Raw genomic sequence first — 15,088 nt, forward strand, 5'->3', positions numbered from 1 at the left:
GGAATATTTTGTTGTGATTTTATTTTTGATGATGTTAATTGCCAGCAGTAACAAAGGGGACACTGTTAGCACAAACCATTTGCTGTTATTCCCCGTCAGTAGTGAACAACGGGTTCCTGTGCTTTGCATAAACACGAGCAGTCATTTGTACCGCCTGAGCAGGCGCTTGGGCTGGAGGACCACAACTTCCCTTTGTACCTGATGGGGATGCTCCTATTTTTTTCTGTCACCTGCAGGACCCTGAAGACCAGACAAGAGCACCATCCTTTTCTTTCATGATCTTTTTTTAACTGATGCTTTTCCCACATTCAAGCTGTGTCTTGCATCAGGGTGCAGACCAGAGGTGGTGCTGAGCTCTTCCAAACACCAAATGTATCTCTGGCGAATCTCTCTCCATCAGTAACGAATGATAGTGTTGAAATTCACTTTTACCAATGAGTTGCCAAAATCCAGATGTAACTTTTTTAGTACAGCTTATTTCCCACATAGAGTAGGCATCATACAAACCCATCCATCCCCACATGCCCCAGCACCCACCCTCCCAATTTCTGTTCAGATTTAATGAAATGACAACGTAACGCCCTACGGTGCCCACCAGTCAAAAGCAGACCCTGCTATCCTCTTCTTGACTGCTCTAGGAAAAATTTAGGTGTTTTATTCCCCATTCTTCGTGATGGCACCTGAGCATTTTGTGTAGGTCAATGAATTTAGTCTCAGTACTTTTTTGAGGTTGGGATGACTTAGTATTTGGAGGGACCAGCTGAAGGGAAAAGAGAAAATGGCCCAAAGCCTCTGTAAAGCTTCAAATCCTACATCCAGCCTCAAACTCATGTCACCCAACAACATTTTCTTGAGAAGGGCAAATGTCTTGTCCTAAGGGTTTTTTTACTTCCACCAGGGAAAACTGTCCAGAATAAACTATTGCAGAAAATTCCTCTATCTGGACTCAGTTTAGATTTTTTTTTTTTTTTTTTTGGGGGGGGGGAGGGGGGAAGGGAGTGCATTACTCCAGAATAATGCACTTGAGCAAAACCACTGTCTTGGTTTAAAATTCCTTTTGTCCAGATCTCTGTCGGCACAGGGAGCTGTCGTGGATGTCCTTATTCAGGACAGCTCAGCACAGGGACCAGCTCTCTGGCATTGACACAAGTTTTGTAGCCAGCACAACTGACACTTGAGTTTGCAGGCTGCAGGGAGAGATGTATTTCTCCCTGAATGAGTTTTGTCTGTTCTGCTGTTAAAGACCTTGTGTGTGACTGGCAGGTGAAGCCAGGTACAGACCGATGAAGTTTTGGTGGGGAGAGTAAGGGAGCGAAATGAGGAGAGGAGCGAGCAGAAAATGTCCCTGATCTCAGATTCTTGGGTGCAGTTATATACAGCTCCAGAGCGGGTTTTGTGGTTTCTTTTTCCCTCCCTGATAAAAGGGAAAATATGGATGTTTTGTTACAAGGTACTTTTCTGAAAATTTAAATATCTGATTTTAAAAAGATGTTTCATTGTTCCCAGATCTATTTCAATTCCACACACACTAGGAACAGAAGTTTTCACCTGGCGAGGAAATGCGTGGTTCTCTTCTCTGCACATCTTGTCTCAGGACAGAATTACATGCCTGCATAAAAAATTAATTGCCAGTTAAATAGGGAAACTTAAAGCCTTTACAAAAGTTTAGAAGCCAAAGCTGCTAATATTAAAGCCCAGGGCCAAATTTCCCGTACGCTACACTGTTAAGTGGTGTACAATAAATTGCACCAATCTTGTGGTATATGACTTTATGGGAACCTGAAGTTTTCGAGGCCAGAGGTGGCAAGGGGTGGATGGGAGCCACGTTGTGGCTGGAGCAATGCAGCTCTGCTCTGGGATAACGGGTTTCCCATTCCTGGCTGGTGAATGTTCAAGTTGTTTTGCATCAGATTGAACAGCAGCTGCTGAATAGAGTGCTCTGCTCTTTGGATTAATCTGGGATGGGCAGAGACCTACATCACCTGGCCTCTAAGCAATGTGGAGGATGGAGAAACCTGGGTGTCTCACAGCCAGCAATGGTTTAAACTAAGGGGAACCCTTGGCTGTCCCTGTGAGGCCAGCTCCTGGCAGAATGGATCTGCAGGCTTGGGAAGAAAAAAATGGGTGCAGCATCCATGAGATTTCCATGGTGAAAACTTAAGTGAGAGGTAAAAGTCATGGGAGAGTTTTTGGGACTGAGGTAGTAATGCCAGGATTGCAAAGGCAGAAGGAGTGGGAACCCATCAGGGTCCAGCACAGGGCATGGTGTGGAGACCTCCCAGCCTAGCGCTGCAAAACATGGGTAGCTAGGAGAGAGAGCAAGGCTTTTGGGGCTGGGGCTGGGACGGACACTGCTGTGGCCCTGAGGGGCTGTGCAGAAGGAAACCACCTGCCCCAGGAGGTACCAGCCCCAGGCACTGCACGGAGGCATCCATCCCCCTTTGCTGAGCAAATGCTGCAGGATCAGCCCCCAGGCTCTCAGCAGGGGCACCCCCAGGCTGGCCTCACCCTATAGAGGTATTTTCCTCTCACCTGTTCTATTCCTCCGACTTTCCTCAGCTCCCAGCTCCTTTCTCCACCACTCCCAACTCTTCAACAATCTCCAGAGCAGAAAATCAGGGTGAGGCATCCCCGTCCTTTCAGGATGGACCCTACGTTACACCCAGCTGTACTGACGACTGCTCCAGCCTGTACCCTTGCACAAAGCAGAAGCTCAAACTTTGCTTTCATCCTCCTCCGGATGGCTGTTCCTGAGGCCCTCCAGCCACTCAGAGACATAAAAGATGCATTTGCAGATTTTGAAAATTAAAACCATCTATACAGCCGGTGGGAAGAGATCAGCTTATTTGGTTGCTTAATGAAATATAAAGATTATTTTAACCAGTGTAAGCACTATTCGACAGCTTGTGAAACACAGTGGTGGCTTGATGAATGGCTTTCTCCATTAAAAAAAAAATTGCTGCATGATGTCTTTTAAATATTTAATTTATTGGTTGGAATGTGCTTGGAGCTGACAGTTAAACAGGAGCTGTTTGCAGTCTCCGTTAACTTTGCTTACTAGGCTGAACAGTCTCGCTCAGTGAATTCCCTCGGTTTTTATACTGAATCTGGGATGACACTTTTGCTGCACAAGTGAGTCAGAAGTTCTGCCTTTCGTCTGCACAACAGCGTGCCAGGCATTTAACAGTAAAGCTGTGATGGGTATTGACTCCCATCCCGAGTCCATCGTTAACAAGTCCCCTGCTGTTTACTTTCCTTACTTTTTATTTGATGCACTTTCTTCTAGGCCACCCAGAGAGTTTGTTCAGACACACGTACACACAAAAGCATCTTTTAAAAATCAAATAAACTGAAATCTTCCTGGAGCAAGTGTTTCAGTGGAAACACTGGGCTCCAGATAGAACATCACTGGCAGTGTACTCGGAAGACTATAGTATGGGAAAATTCCCCTCCTCTCTCTCTTCATTTTTTCCCTTTATGTGCCAGCTTGGTCTACAACCAACGTCATGCAAGGGGGATTAAAAAAGAAACAGGCATTTCTGTGAGTTGGGAGTCAAAGACTCTTGGCCTCCCACGTATCTCCTGGCAAGGCTGAGCCCCAGTATGGATTCTCCAGTGTCTATTAAGGATGGAGGTCTGGCAGCAGCCCAGGGCAGTTAATAGGTTCTGTGTCCTCAAATGGTTTTCACGAAACACGCAGGAACTTAATAAGCTTTGAGACCTCCACTCTGCTGGCCAAAGCTGGTGGAACCTGCCAGCGGTTCACAAGGGGATGGGAAGGGAGGAGGCAAAGTGAAGTTGCAAACCTCTGGTTTGTTGCTTGCATTGGCCAGCAAAGCCAGTCCTGCTCTTGGACTGCAAAAGCAAAGCAGTGAACAACTCTCTGGCTGCAACAGTCTTGCTGATGGTGGGGACTGGCTGAGCACCGCTGCCTGCTGAGCTGGCTTGGTGCATGCTGAGCGCTGCTCTGCCACGAGCTGGGGTGGGGTGATGCTTCTCGGAAATGAGCTGCACCAAGGATGGGGTGAGGCTGCGCCACAGACACTGCTAGAACAATTCAGGCTAGTGTCCAGGTCAGGGACCTGGAGATCTTCCCCAGGTGATGGGAGATGTCCTCTGTGGCCATGTCAATGGCACATGTCACTGGGGCGTGATCCTGTCCCTTAGCATGTGTCACCAGCAGCAAAGCTGTGCAGTCCAGCAAAACAGCATCCCGGCTGTAAACTTGCTGTGAACCCGTCATGGGGAAAACACAAATGCCAAAAATCTGTTGGCACGTGAAGTCTTTCACCTTGATTGGAGAACCAGTAAACAAAGTTTGGCATTGCTTAGGTCTTCCCTAAGCTCGATTAGAGGAGAGCTATGGCATTCTTGTGTTTAGGTCAGCATCTGAACCAAAAATACCTGTTTTCATAGTGGTTCAGCTTAGAATAGCATTGGCTTTCTCTCCTGTTAGAGTGAATAAAACCTTAATAAGGCGTAGATGAGGGTTATTATTTTGGTTTGGGGTTGTTTTTTCTTGTTTAAGAATTGGGTAAATTTTGAAATGAAACATTTTTAACACGAATTAAAAATTAATTGCCTGGATACCATAAAACAAAGCAGATCTGGTTTTCCTCTGCTTTCCAGAGCAAGCTATAAAATATGTCTCAGGCACCCTTAAATGCATTTTCAATAAATCAGCCATTCATATAAAAATTGTCTGTTTGTACTTTGAAGTAGGAGGTAGGGATTTTTTTTCTCGTACTCTTATATAGGATGTGGTAGGAAAGGATGCGACCAGTTACATTCCCCATGAGACATAAGGATGTGGCTGGCATAGTGCAGAGTGAGGTGGTTCCATTTCAGCTTGAGATATTCTATGATTCTGTGTTTCTGTGTAGGATTTGGATAGTCATCGATCTTTTTTTGAGTCTAAAATGAAAGAACTGGGGAGTGAATCTGGAGTGGATGAACAGGGAGACCCAAAGGAGATGAAGGTGGCATCAGGGTGTATATCAGATCTCCGTGGTGTAACCACATCTGGATCTGTCACCCTCCACCAGTGCTCTTGGCACTGAAACGATGTGGTGGCAGAGCACAAGGGACTTGGGGAAAGAGGAGTGAGGCCAAGTGCCAGATTCCCAAATTACTGGTTTATAATTACTGCAGCTTCTTTGAGAAGACAATCCCAAAGGCATCACTCACACTCATGACAAAATCCCTCAGTCAAAAGAAAACCATTCCAGAGCAATGAGAGCCATCCCTGAACTGGCAGAGTGTTTGACCAGACTGAAGCTGCGTGGCTTTCCTTCTCTGTTCCCGGGCACTGTGATGAGGAGATGCTTGCAAGGGTGAAGCCACGAGATGCCCCAGGTCATTATCAGACCCTATAAATGCAAAACAGTTGCTTTTCCCAGGAACTACAGATTGTTCTCTAGATGTTAAACAAGGTCCCTCCGTGTTTGTGCTTCCTACATCAAGGTGGTTTGGGAGAGGATGGGAATTCAGAGCAGGAAGGGTACTGGGACCAACTTGTTTCCATTCCTCTCTCCTCACTAACAGTGTCCTCCGCAGCATAAATCCTCTACAGGCCAAAATAAAGGTCTTTTCTCAGTACAGAAAAAAACAACAGATACTTGTTCATCCAAATAATTTTTGCTGTTCAATGCACCACATTTCTTCTAAATCTTGGGAGCTGTATCACATCCCTCCAGTGAGCAAACTGTTTTCCAAGTGGTTGCCTAGATAACCTGCCTGTTTTCCTCAAGTTAGTCCAGCCAAACCTCTTTCTCTGAACATTCATCCCCTCATTACACTGACTTTGCGGATGAGGACTTGCTGGCGTAAACAGTGATTTAAAAATTTTATTTTGTGGCAATGTTCCACAGCTTCCTTTCCAATGTCTTACAAACTACAGAAAGAGCATCCTGGATGCCCTCAGTCTTTTATAAGAGGGATGAACGAAGCATCACTCAGCCTTTGAGATCAATACTAGCTCGGTTTTACAGGTAGTCTGTACAGAAAAACAGCCTGAAGTTTCATGCAGAGCCCACAGTAGAAAAAAAGGCATTAGTTTTTAAACTTTTTAAACTTCCTTGCTATTGAGCTATGAAATATCAATATTTTTTGTTGCAAACCTTACTTCCCTCTTCAGCCACAACAGTTTTGTTTACACGACGTGCTTTTTATTTTTCTACCTGCCCCCCGCCCCCCCCCCCCCCGCCTCATTTGTGTTTTGTTAAGAAGAACCGTAAGAAAATTGAATGGAAACAAATTAAGCATGAGTGGGTTCAGATAAGAATGATTATTTGACATTATAGCAATAGGATTATGGAACACGCACTGTAAGCAATGATAGGGACAAAATCCCAGCTAGTTCTGAGACAGAGCAAGGTCGGTTCATTAAAAGCCGCGATAATAAGATAAATTTTATTTTGGTATGTAAAAAAAAATAAAATCCTTTCTCACCTTTTGTTCAGCATACCATGAGTGGGATGCAGTCAGATGCTTGCCTCTAAGCTTGGAGCCAGGCTGGCGTCGCTGGTGCTTTAGGTCTATGGGAGGTATTTTAATTCCTGTCCCAGAACCTGTTGCAGCTGGGAGGCTGGAAATGAGCCTTGCATGCAGCAGTTTAAGTCTGAGCTCAACATTTCCCAAGCTCTGCTGAGACACCAGGATGCCGGACTAGCACATTCCTAAGCACCTCTCTCCCCCGGCTGCTGTTTTCCAGGTTTATGTCACCATGCAGCACTATGGAGTGAACGGGTACTCCCTCCACGCCATGAATTCGCTGAGCGCCATGTACAACCTCCACCAGCAGGCAGCCCAGCAAGCCCAGCACGCCCCCGACTACAGGCCCTCGGTGCATGCCCTCACCCTGGCAGAGAGACTGGCTGGTAAGAACAACTCATGGCTTTTGCTGTTCCCTGGGGGAAAAAAAAAAAACCAAACAAACCAACAAACTTGTTGCTTGCACTGAGTGAAACTGTTTTTCAGGAGTTGGAGTGTGACCTAGCTAACCGACGTGGTGTGCTCCTGAAAAGTGGCCATGTGGCCGAGCTCTGCTAGTGGCACGTGCCCTCCAGTGTTAGTGGCCAGTGGACCTGGCTGCAGGCTGGACCCCAATGGCTGGGGAGCCCGGCGGTGGGCAGGGACACAGCCCAACTATATGGGACTGAAGACAGAGAATTAAAAAGGCACTGAAATACATTTTCACAACTGAAAAAAAAATAAAACAGAAAATTTTACTTCCTTGTCAGTAAATAACAGCACGATGAATATGAGCATGCAGTGAATTGGATTTCCCCACCGAAGGGCTCAGGACTTTCATCCCCTAACAGCCATCTGCTGTCATGCCAGGCCATAGCCGGTTCTTCCACGTTGCCCCTTCTTGCAACTATTTTCCACTTCTTGTTCTACCAAACACTCTTTCCGGAAAGCAATCTTCATTTGGATCTTCTTTGGGTCTCAGCTTGACCCATTTCTTCCTGGGGATCCCAGACCTTGTCTGGGTGACACTTTCTTGCAGGTCCTGCTGGCTCCTTCTCTGTTGCTTTTGTATTTTGCCTTCCACAAAAGAACTTTTTTAGGCTCAAAGTAAGTCACATGTGACTTCACCCAGAGAGTGTTATTTACACAGTATTCTTGATGGTGGAACAGTGGGACAGGAGCTGCTGCTGCAGAACATCTGAGCTGTTTTTCTGTGTTCAGCGGTAATGAGAGCACTACATCAATACTGTCATTAGAAGGAAGGGCAAAGTCCAGATAGTATGTTATGATTTGGTAGGGGGAATTGTTCAAAAATAATTGATGGAGACCTGAGAATATTTGGTATGGTAGGGCAAATATATCTGTTCTACATTTTAGCCTACTGCAAAACACTCAGATCTGGCTGAGATCATCAAAGGCTACTGCAATGCGAAAGGTCAACAGCTGCAACATCACCGTTTTGGTCAGGGCTTGGACGCGGTGTGGTAGAGCAGACCTGGGAACCGGTATGCTGAAGTTAAAGCAAAAAGTTACTACAGATGTGATTCTAGAGATGTTCCCAGAATGGAACGATCTTCCCTGACTGTCTGAAAATTACACATCTGTTTTAAGATGGCTTTCTAGTTGTCTGATACTAAAGGAGAAATTAAAAAAAAGCGGAGTGGCTCCTTCCAGCCTAGAGTAGGTGGAAAAAAATTATATACCCAGACAACTTTAATGGGCTAAATTTAAGAGATGTGGGCTTAAGCCAAAATAAGGATGCAGAAGTCTCAGGACAGTCTTCTTAAGTGGGTAGTCCACGAAGGCACGGTGATAAAGGTCTCAGACTCTTTGGATCGGTGAACCACAGCTGAATCTCAAATCTTCATGCCAACAACATTCCCTTATCCAGCTGCTAGCAGTGACCTCCTTAACATGGTTCCTCAGACCGCTCGCTGTGGCCTGTGGGATCTCTGGGGGGCCATAGGTCACAGCTGGGAGTCTCTGAACCAAAGTGGGATCAAGGAGACCTGGACTCTAATCCTGGCTCTACTGCTGGGCTGCAGAGTGGTGACAGCTGGACACTTCCCTTGTTCTGGTCATCCATCCCCTCCTTCCCTCCCCCTTTCAGCATGTGGGTGGTCAGACGGGGGCAGATAGCCCTGAACTCTGCGATGTGTCTTGCCGACCTTGGGGCTCGAGGTGCCCCTTTCCTAGGTGCAAGGATCTCTTGAAAGTTTTTTGTGATCACCTGTTTCTTTTACAATAGAGCATGGAGGACCTAATGTCTTTGATGCTAACTAGGGAAAAAGCAGAGGGAGATTGAAAAAAAAATATCAAAAAAGCTATTCTCATATTCTTGACCGGGGGATTCAATTGGTTTTCTGACCTCTTATCTTTAAAATTAATAACCCTCCTGGAAGACTTTCCAAATTAAATCCCATGGTTCCCTTGTCGGCTTATCATTGGTGGGTAGGCATTATATACCTACGAGCTGGTTCCTTTGCAGCTGCTTCACATTCTGTTACTTCTGAATATCTTTTGGTGTGGGTTATAGATCTCATTTGCCTTCCAGGGACAGTCAGAATAAAGCAGCACAAAAGCAAATGACCTTAAGTCAGAAAACAGAGGTTTCTGATTGTAACTGCAAAGCCTCACCTGCAATTTATATTCTCCTTCTTGCATAAAGCCCGAAAACATAGTTAAAACATTAAAATAATTGGTGGTTGGCTCTCGTCAGAGTGGCCAAGCTTAATGCATGAGCTGCCACCTCTGGGGAGCTGGTAGGTCTAACCTCTACTCTAGAAATTCAGGAATATTCCAGCCTGCAGGTAGGGTGTTTAACTAGTGTCCTTTCTCCTGGTTTCTTGCACTTGAAACACAAACGTTAGCTTTGTAAAACGTTTTGGGGTAGCTTCAATTTCTTGTCCTGGAACATCCCTTCTGCTTGCCTGGCTGCGCTGTGAACTGTGCCTGAATGCATCGAGGATGGTCTCTTCGCCTTTGAAGTGGCAGCTATGACCAGCGCTTTAACTCCCCGAGGAGCTCTGATACCTTGAACACAAAAGTCTCTTGTATGCACCCAACGCTATATTGTGTTTGGCCAAAGACCTTTAGCCTGATCACGTCTTTTCCAGGTTGCCAAACCCACGCTTCCTTGGCAATCGCCCAGAAAGGCGCTGCAAATGCTGACCTAGAATGAAACAGCTGGAAGTTTGGAAGAGGAATGTTTAAGCGGCACAAAGCTGATTTGCTACGCTCGTTAGCCAACGAATTTGGAACCTGGCTGTGTGGTTCTGGGGCTGGCCTGACAGCGGGTTTTGTTTTATTGTTTAGATTTGTGCCATGATGCTCGTGACAAAAGCACAAATAAACAGCATAAAGAGCCTTCATCTGGCTCCGCGCGGTGATAATGCTGACTTTTCTTCCTGTTAGGTTGTTTTCTAGTGTGTTCGTTCCTCCCTTCTACTGGAAGTCACATTCTTAACAGAATTAAAAATGATACCAGACACTGCTCTTTCTGCATTTCCCCTTTGAGAGCAAACCTCTCGCCAGACTATTTCATTCCAACACTGTAGCACAGCGTGTCCCAACTTGCATAATAAAGGTTGGGTTTTTTTCATTTTAAAGTAACTTATTTTCATTGATTTAAGATCTTTTTACTCCTGCTAACTGTTGTGCAATAATAATGCCTCTGGTAAAACAATAAGTCCTTTACTGTTGGCCTCAGATTTTCCCCAGTCTGAGTGTCTTGTCTGCCCTGAATTTTGCAAGCCCAGTTTGCAAAGTCAGACCTTGAGAGCAGGTCCTCTACTGAGAAGAGCCCAGCACATGAGCTCTGGGCTTGCAGTCAGTGGGGCTGGACTTGGTCCTGGCTGGTGTTTCCACCCCAGATGCTGGAGAGTGTCCACACTCAGCAAAGCGCATGCTTTCAAGCTAAACGCACATAAGCACATGAGCTTAAGCACTTTCCTGAACCGGAGCCCAGAACAGCTCTCCAATACCATGTCTTGAAGACTACAGTGAGCTACGTACGAGACACTAAAGGCTCAGCCTGGTGTCTGTGAAGTTGCATGTCTTCTAATGCAGCTGCAGCCAGCAAAACGAGCAGGAGGCAGCTGTGTTTGAGCTGCATGGATCTTCCCACCGACCAGCACCATGCATCACGGCAGCGTTGAAGCCTGCCAGAGCTCTGCCCTGGGCTTCAAGGAGGACACAACACATAATGTTGGACCCCTATCTGATTACAACGGTGAATCTCCTCACCTTGTTTTTAATTGTGTTTCTTAATGAAGGAGGTTTATGCCATGGCGGGGTCTGGGCATCTGTGTGTCCTGCCCCACTGATGTTGGAGCAGATTGGCTTATTTTGACCAAATTTAGCACTGGAGCCTCAACAGTTTCCACAGCTGTCATAGAAAGAGGTTACCTCTCCAGAACAGGCTTTCTAGTCAGAGGTTTTATCTTCTGGGACACCTCAGTTAACTAGAAATATCTATGTATGTATTTTATTAGATCTAATGCCATGAAGAAAAAATGTTTTCTATGTTCATCTGGTGCTAGCAAGTGTTTTATTCGACTGTCAGCATACAAATTCCAATAATTAAATTGGCCACTTTTCTTGTCTTCCAACGGCTGTACATTTCAAGACATCATTTTGGAGGCACGTTATGGATCCCAGCACCGCAAACAAAGGCGAAGTCGCACAGCCTTCACCGCCCAGCAGCTGGAGGCACTGGAGAAGACCTTCCAGAAGACTCACTACCCAGATGTGGTGATGAGAGAGCGGCTGGCTATGTGCACAAACCTACCTGAAGCCAGAGTCCAGGTACAGATATTTTCTGGGTTTGTGAGTGGGGATGCTTAAAGGAATATAGTGGGGTTCCCAGAGGGTTGACAGTTCCCCTGACTTTTCAGGATTCTTCCAGTGTAATCAAAGATTTTGGGCGGTAAAGTTGCCAGGCGTGGGGGTGGGGGGAATAAAATCATCCGAAGTCACACATCTGCTAAAGAAATTCTTAATCCACACGCACATTTTTTGAATTTAGGATTGTCTGAAGTGTACACTGGTTTTCATTTGTTCTTTCACATTTCTTTGGGGGAAATTTTAGAAACGTCAACAGAAGTCTACTTATTTATTTATTTGCAAGGCTTTTCTGGCTTTCTCAGAAGAGCAGAAACCCAAGTAATTCCAGCTGCTCTTTTCCACCAGTGTCAATATTTGTAACATCTCAGGCCAAGGTTTGGTTTTGTGGTGTGGTTTTTTTTTTTTAGTTTCAACTAGCACAACGTGCTTCATAACCTGCTGGTGGGGAAGTTCTTGCATTTCTGGGCTTTAAAAGACTAAATAGCAAGTTCTTCAGTGTGAAGTGAAAAGCAGTAGAAAAAAGCGCTATTCTCTATAAACGTCAAGACACTTCAAACTTCAAAATTTTTGTTTCCTCATCTAACTAACCAAACAGCACCAACAAGAATTGCAAATCTATTATTCCAATCTAGCTTTACTGATTTAGGTTAAAAAAAAATTTTGATTCCCTCTCCTCCTTCCCTAAATTCAGTTCCCAGATAAGAACTTATGCCTTTAATGACTTATTTTGAGTGTTGCTGCCATAGTTTCGGTACACTTAGAACTGAATGGTTTTAGAAACTGAGAGAGCACTGTACTGTAAACCAATGTAATGTTATCAGACTCAGCTGTAAGACATTCTGGTTGGACACAGCTGCCTGAACACTTTAGGAAAAAAAACACAAACCCCCAGAAAACACCACCAGTGGAGTGGCTTAAAGAATCAACACAAAGGACAGAAATTTAAAAAATATATTTGCTGTGCTATTTGTCGAAGCACTGAAAACAGCTAGAGCTCTTAAGATCCAACAAAGTGAAATGGCATTTGGGCACAGTGGGTTTGCAGTTACTCATTACTTGGTGTTCCCCTGAAGCTCCCAGTCTGAATGATGCTGAATTTGACACTAAGCTGGATTCTCACTGGTTTTCCCCCTTGATCTTTGTGGCACTGAAGGTTTGGTTCAAGAACCGGAGAGCCAAATTCCGGAAGAAGCAGCGTAGCCTGCAGAAGGAGCAGCTGCAGAAACAGAAGGACTGTGAAGGGAGCCACAGTGAGGGAAAGACGGAGCCGCCCATGCTGGAGACTCAAGCCACCACCCCGGAATCTGAGAAGGTCCAGAGCCTCCCGAGTGAGGTAGGCACAGACCTCAACCTAACCCTGTCGGAGCAGTCGGCCAGCGAGTCGGCGCCCGAGGACCAGACTGACAGAGAGGAGGAGTTTAAGAGCACCTTGGATGAGGCTAAAGTGGACAAGAGCCCTGGTGTGGACAGCAAGGCCTTGAACTGCAAGAGAGCAAGCCCAAAAGCAGGTGAGGGGCATCATCTTGATGGGGTGGTGGTGTCAGGACCTGGCATTTCCAAGGGCGGTGCTGGTGGTTGGGTCTAGTCCCTTCACTCCCTACGGTGTGGGTGCTTGCAGGTTGGCTGCCCAGACTTGTCTTCTTGTCCCCAGCACTAAACGGGTTCCACAGAGGGTATGATGCTTATTGTAGCAGGAGCACAGAAAGAGCAAAGACCTCCTGCTCAGGTTAAAGCTTGGGGAGAACAGTGGCAGCAAGAAAGCCATAGCAAAGAGGTCAGCCCCATTTCCACGCTGTAAAATGCCAAGTGTGGAAAAGACACACGCTCAGCTCTCCCGAGCTAACACAACCCCTCTCGTTTACCCTCCTGGTGCAAGAGAGAAGCCCTTGCTGCTGTCCAAACCCTACCGGGGTGTAGATCAGCACCTGCATCCAGCCTGTTGAAATAACCCCCATCCCCTCTGTCTCCTGCTACAGAGTCCCCTCTCAGCGCGACGGTGACGCCTTCATCCAGCAGTGGCCTGGGTCAGACTCACTCCTACTCCTCCTCGCCCCTGAGCCTCTTCCGCCTGCAGGAGCAATTCCGCCAGCACATGGCAGCCACCAACAACTTGGTCCATTACTCCTCCTTCGAAATGGGGACACCGTCTGCCATGCCCTACTTGGGCATGAATGTCAATATGGCGCCGCTGAGCTCTCTGCACTGTCAGTCGTATTACCAGTCACTCTCCCACGCTCAGCAGGTCTGGTCCTCACCCATCCTGCAGGCCTCCAGCTCCCTTCCAAGCCTGAACAGTAAAACGACAAGTATTGAGAACCTAAGGCTCCGGGCGAAGCAGCACGCAGCATCCCTTGGGCTCGACACCCTACCCAACTGACTGCCAGCTGAGCTACCATTGCCCATGAGAAGATGCACCAGAGGTTGGCACTAGACATGTCACTCCTTGAACCGCCCCCCACCTTCACCTCTTCCTGGAGTAAGGTGCTCCCTTTCAGGGAAAACTTTGCATTTAGTAACTTCTTATTAGCGCCACGATTGCATCAGACATTGCTACTGGCCTGGTCTTCACTAAATATTTAAGGAGAAAGGGGGTGAGGATGTATGTTCAGACAGACGAACTGTCCTCTGGACTGCCGTGAGTTAAGCCTTCAGGAGAAGCCCCCTTTCCTCATCCCTGCGATAATGTGCCAACTGTGTTATATACAACTTTTTTTTGTTGTTGTTGCGTTCTCTGGGAAAAGAAAGAGCCCCGCTTCGTCTTGTATATAGTTTATAATGTTGACAGCACCCATCACCTGCGTGTTACTGTCAGTGTTACAGAACTGTGACCTCTTTTGCTTTTATTCCCCCTTCCTTCCCAAATTTAGTAGCTAGTATCAAAGTTACCAATCAGCCATCCTCCCGACCTCAGCTCATAGCTAGCTGCTCTTCTTGGGTCAGCATCCAAAAGGCGTTTATAGCAAAGAGAAACGATTGTGCACTTCACTGCTCCACTTCTCCCTTCTCCGCTAAAGCTAATTTTATAACAGCCAGGAAATAATATGAAGGTGAATTTCCTGTTTAAGCACTTCCTATAAGGCAAGCTTTTTTCATTTACTTTTTAATAGCACTTGTTCAAAGCCAGAGGACAAAATATTGGCCAAATGCTGCTGGCTGGGGAGAAAAATGAAAGTCAAATTCACAGGATTATTTTTGATCTAGATTGTTTCCTCTTTGATCTTCAGTGAAGTGTAAACTCCTCTATTTAAAAATTACGGGGTTTTCTTTTTGGAGAGCATTTTGGTCTAACTTTGACAATAGAGAATAATAAAAACTTCGTATGAACTCCTGGTGTGTTCATACACCATGAATTATATGGTTCTTTGACAAAAACTTGATTAATGCAAGCTGTGTCTAGGAAAAAGCTCTGATCACCAAATTCTACCCTCGAGCCCTGCAGCTTCAGAAACTGGTTAGCAAGTGAAAATGTAACAAGTGAAAAATGCTGAAATGCTGGAGGCAAAGCAGCTGATAAGCACAGACTTTATATTCTCTTTGTTTTTGCTGGAGCTGAGGGGGAATAGATAAACTTGCCAAAAATGTAGGGTTTGCAAGTAACCAAAACTCACCAGCTTCAAAATTATTTCAGTGAACAGTTTCAGCCTCGTTTCATTGGAACGACCCATCATTCGACCTAGGGTGGTTGTCCTTGTTGAGAAGCATTGCTTCTGCCAACTCAAATCACATCTTTTTTTTGGCAAATCAAATAAATCCTTTGAACCCACTGCTGTTA

General features: G+C 45.9%; 1 protein-coding gene across 1 annotated transcript; it reads left to right on the forward strand.

The window, feature by feature from the left end:
* The first annotated feature begins 6,709 nt into the window (after positions 1–6,709).
* DMBX1 (diencephalon/mesencephalon homeobox 1) lies at positions 6,710–13,693 on the forward strand. Its single transcript, XM_056356482.1, has 4 exons — positions 6,710–6,876; positions 11,082–11,277; positions 12,470–12,824; positions 13,293–13,693. Exons 1-4 carry the CDS (start codon positions 6,725–6,727, stop codon positions 13,691–13,693), a joined length of 1,104 nt encoding a protein of 367 aa, XP_056212457.1. The 5' UTR covers positions 6,710–6,724.
* The last annotated feature ends 1,395 nt before the right edge of the window (positions 13,694–15,088 follow it).

The sequence above is a fragment of the Falco biarmicus genome, chromosome 11 (genome assembly GCF_023638135.1).
Source record: "Falco biarmicus isolate bFalBia1 chromosome 11, bFalBia1.pri, whole genome shotgun sequence".
Taxonomy (NCBI): Eukaryota; Metazoa; Chordata; class Aves; order Falconiformes; family Falconidae; genus Falco; species Falco biarmicus.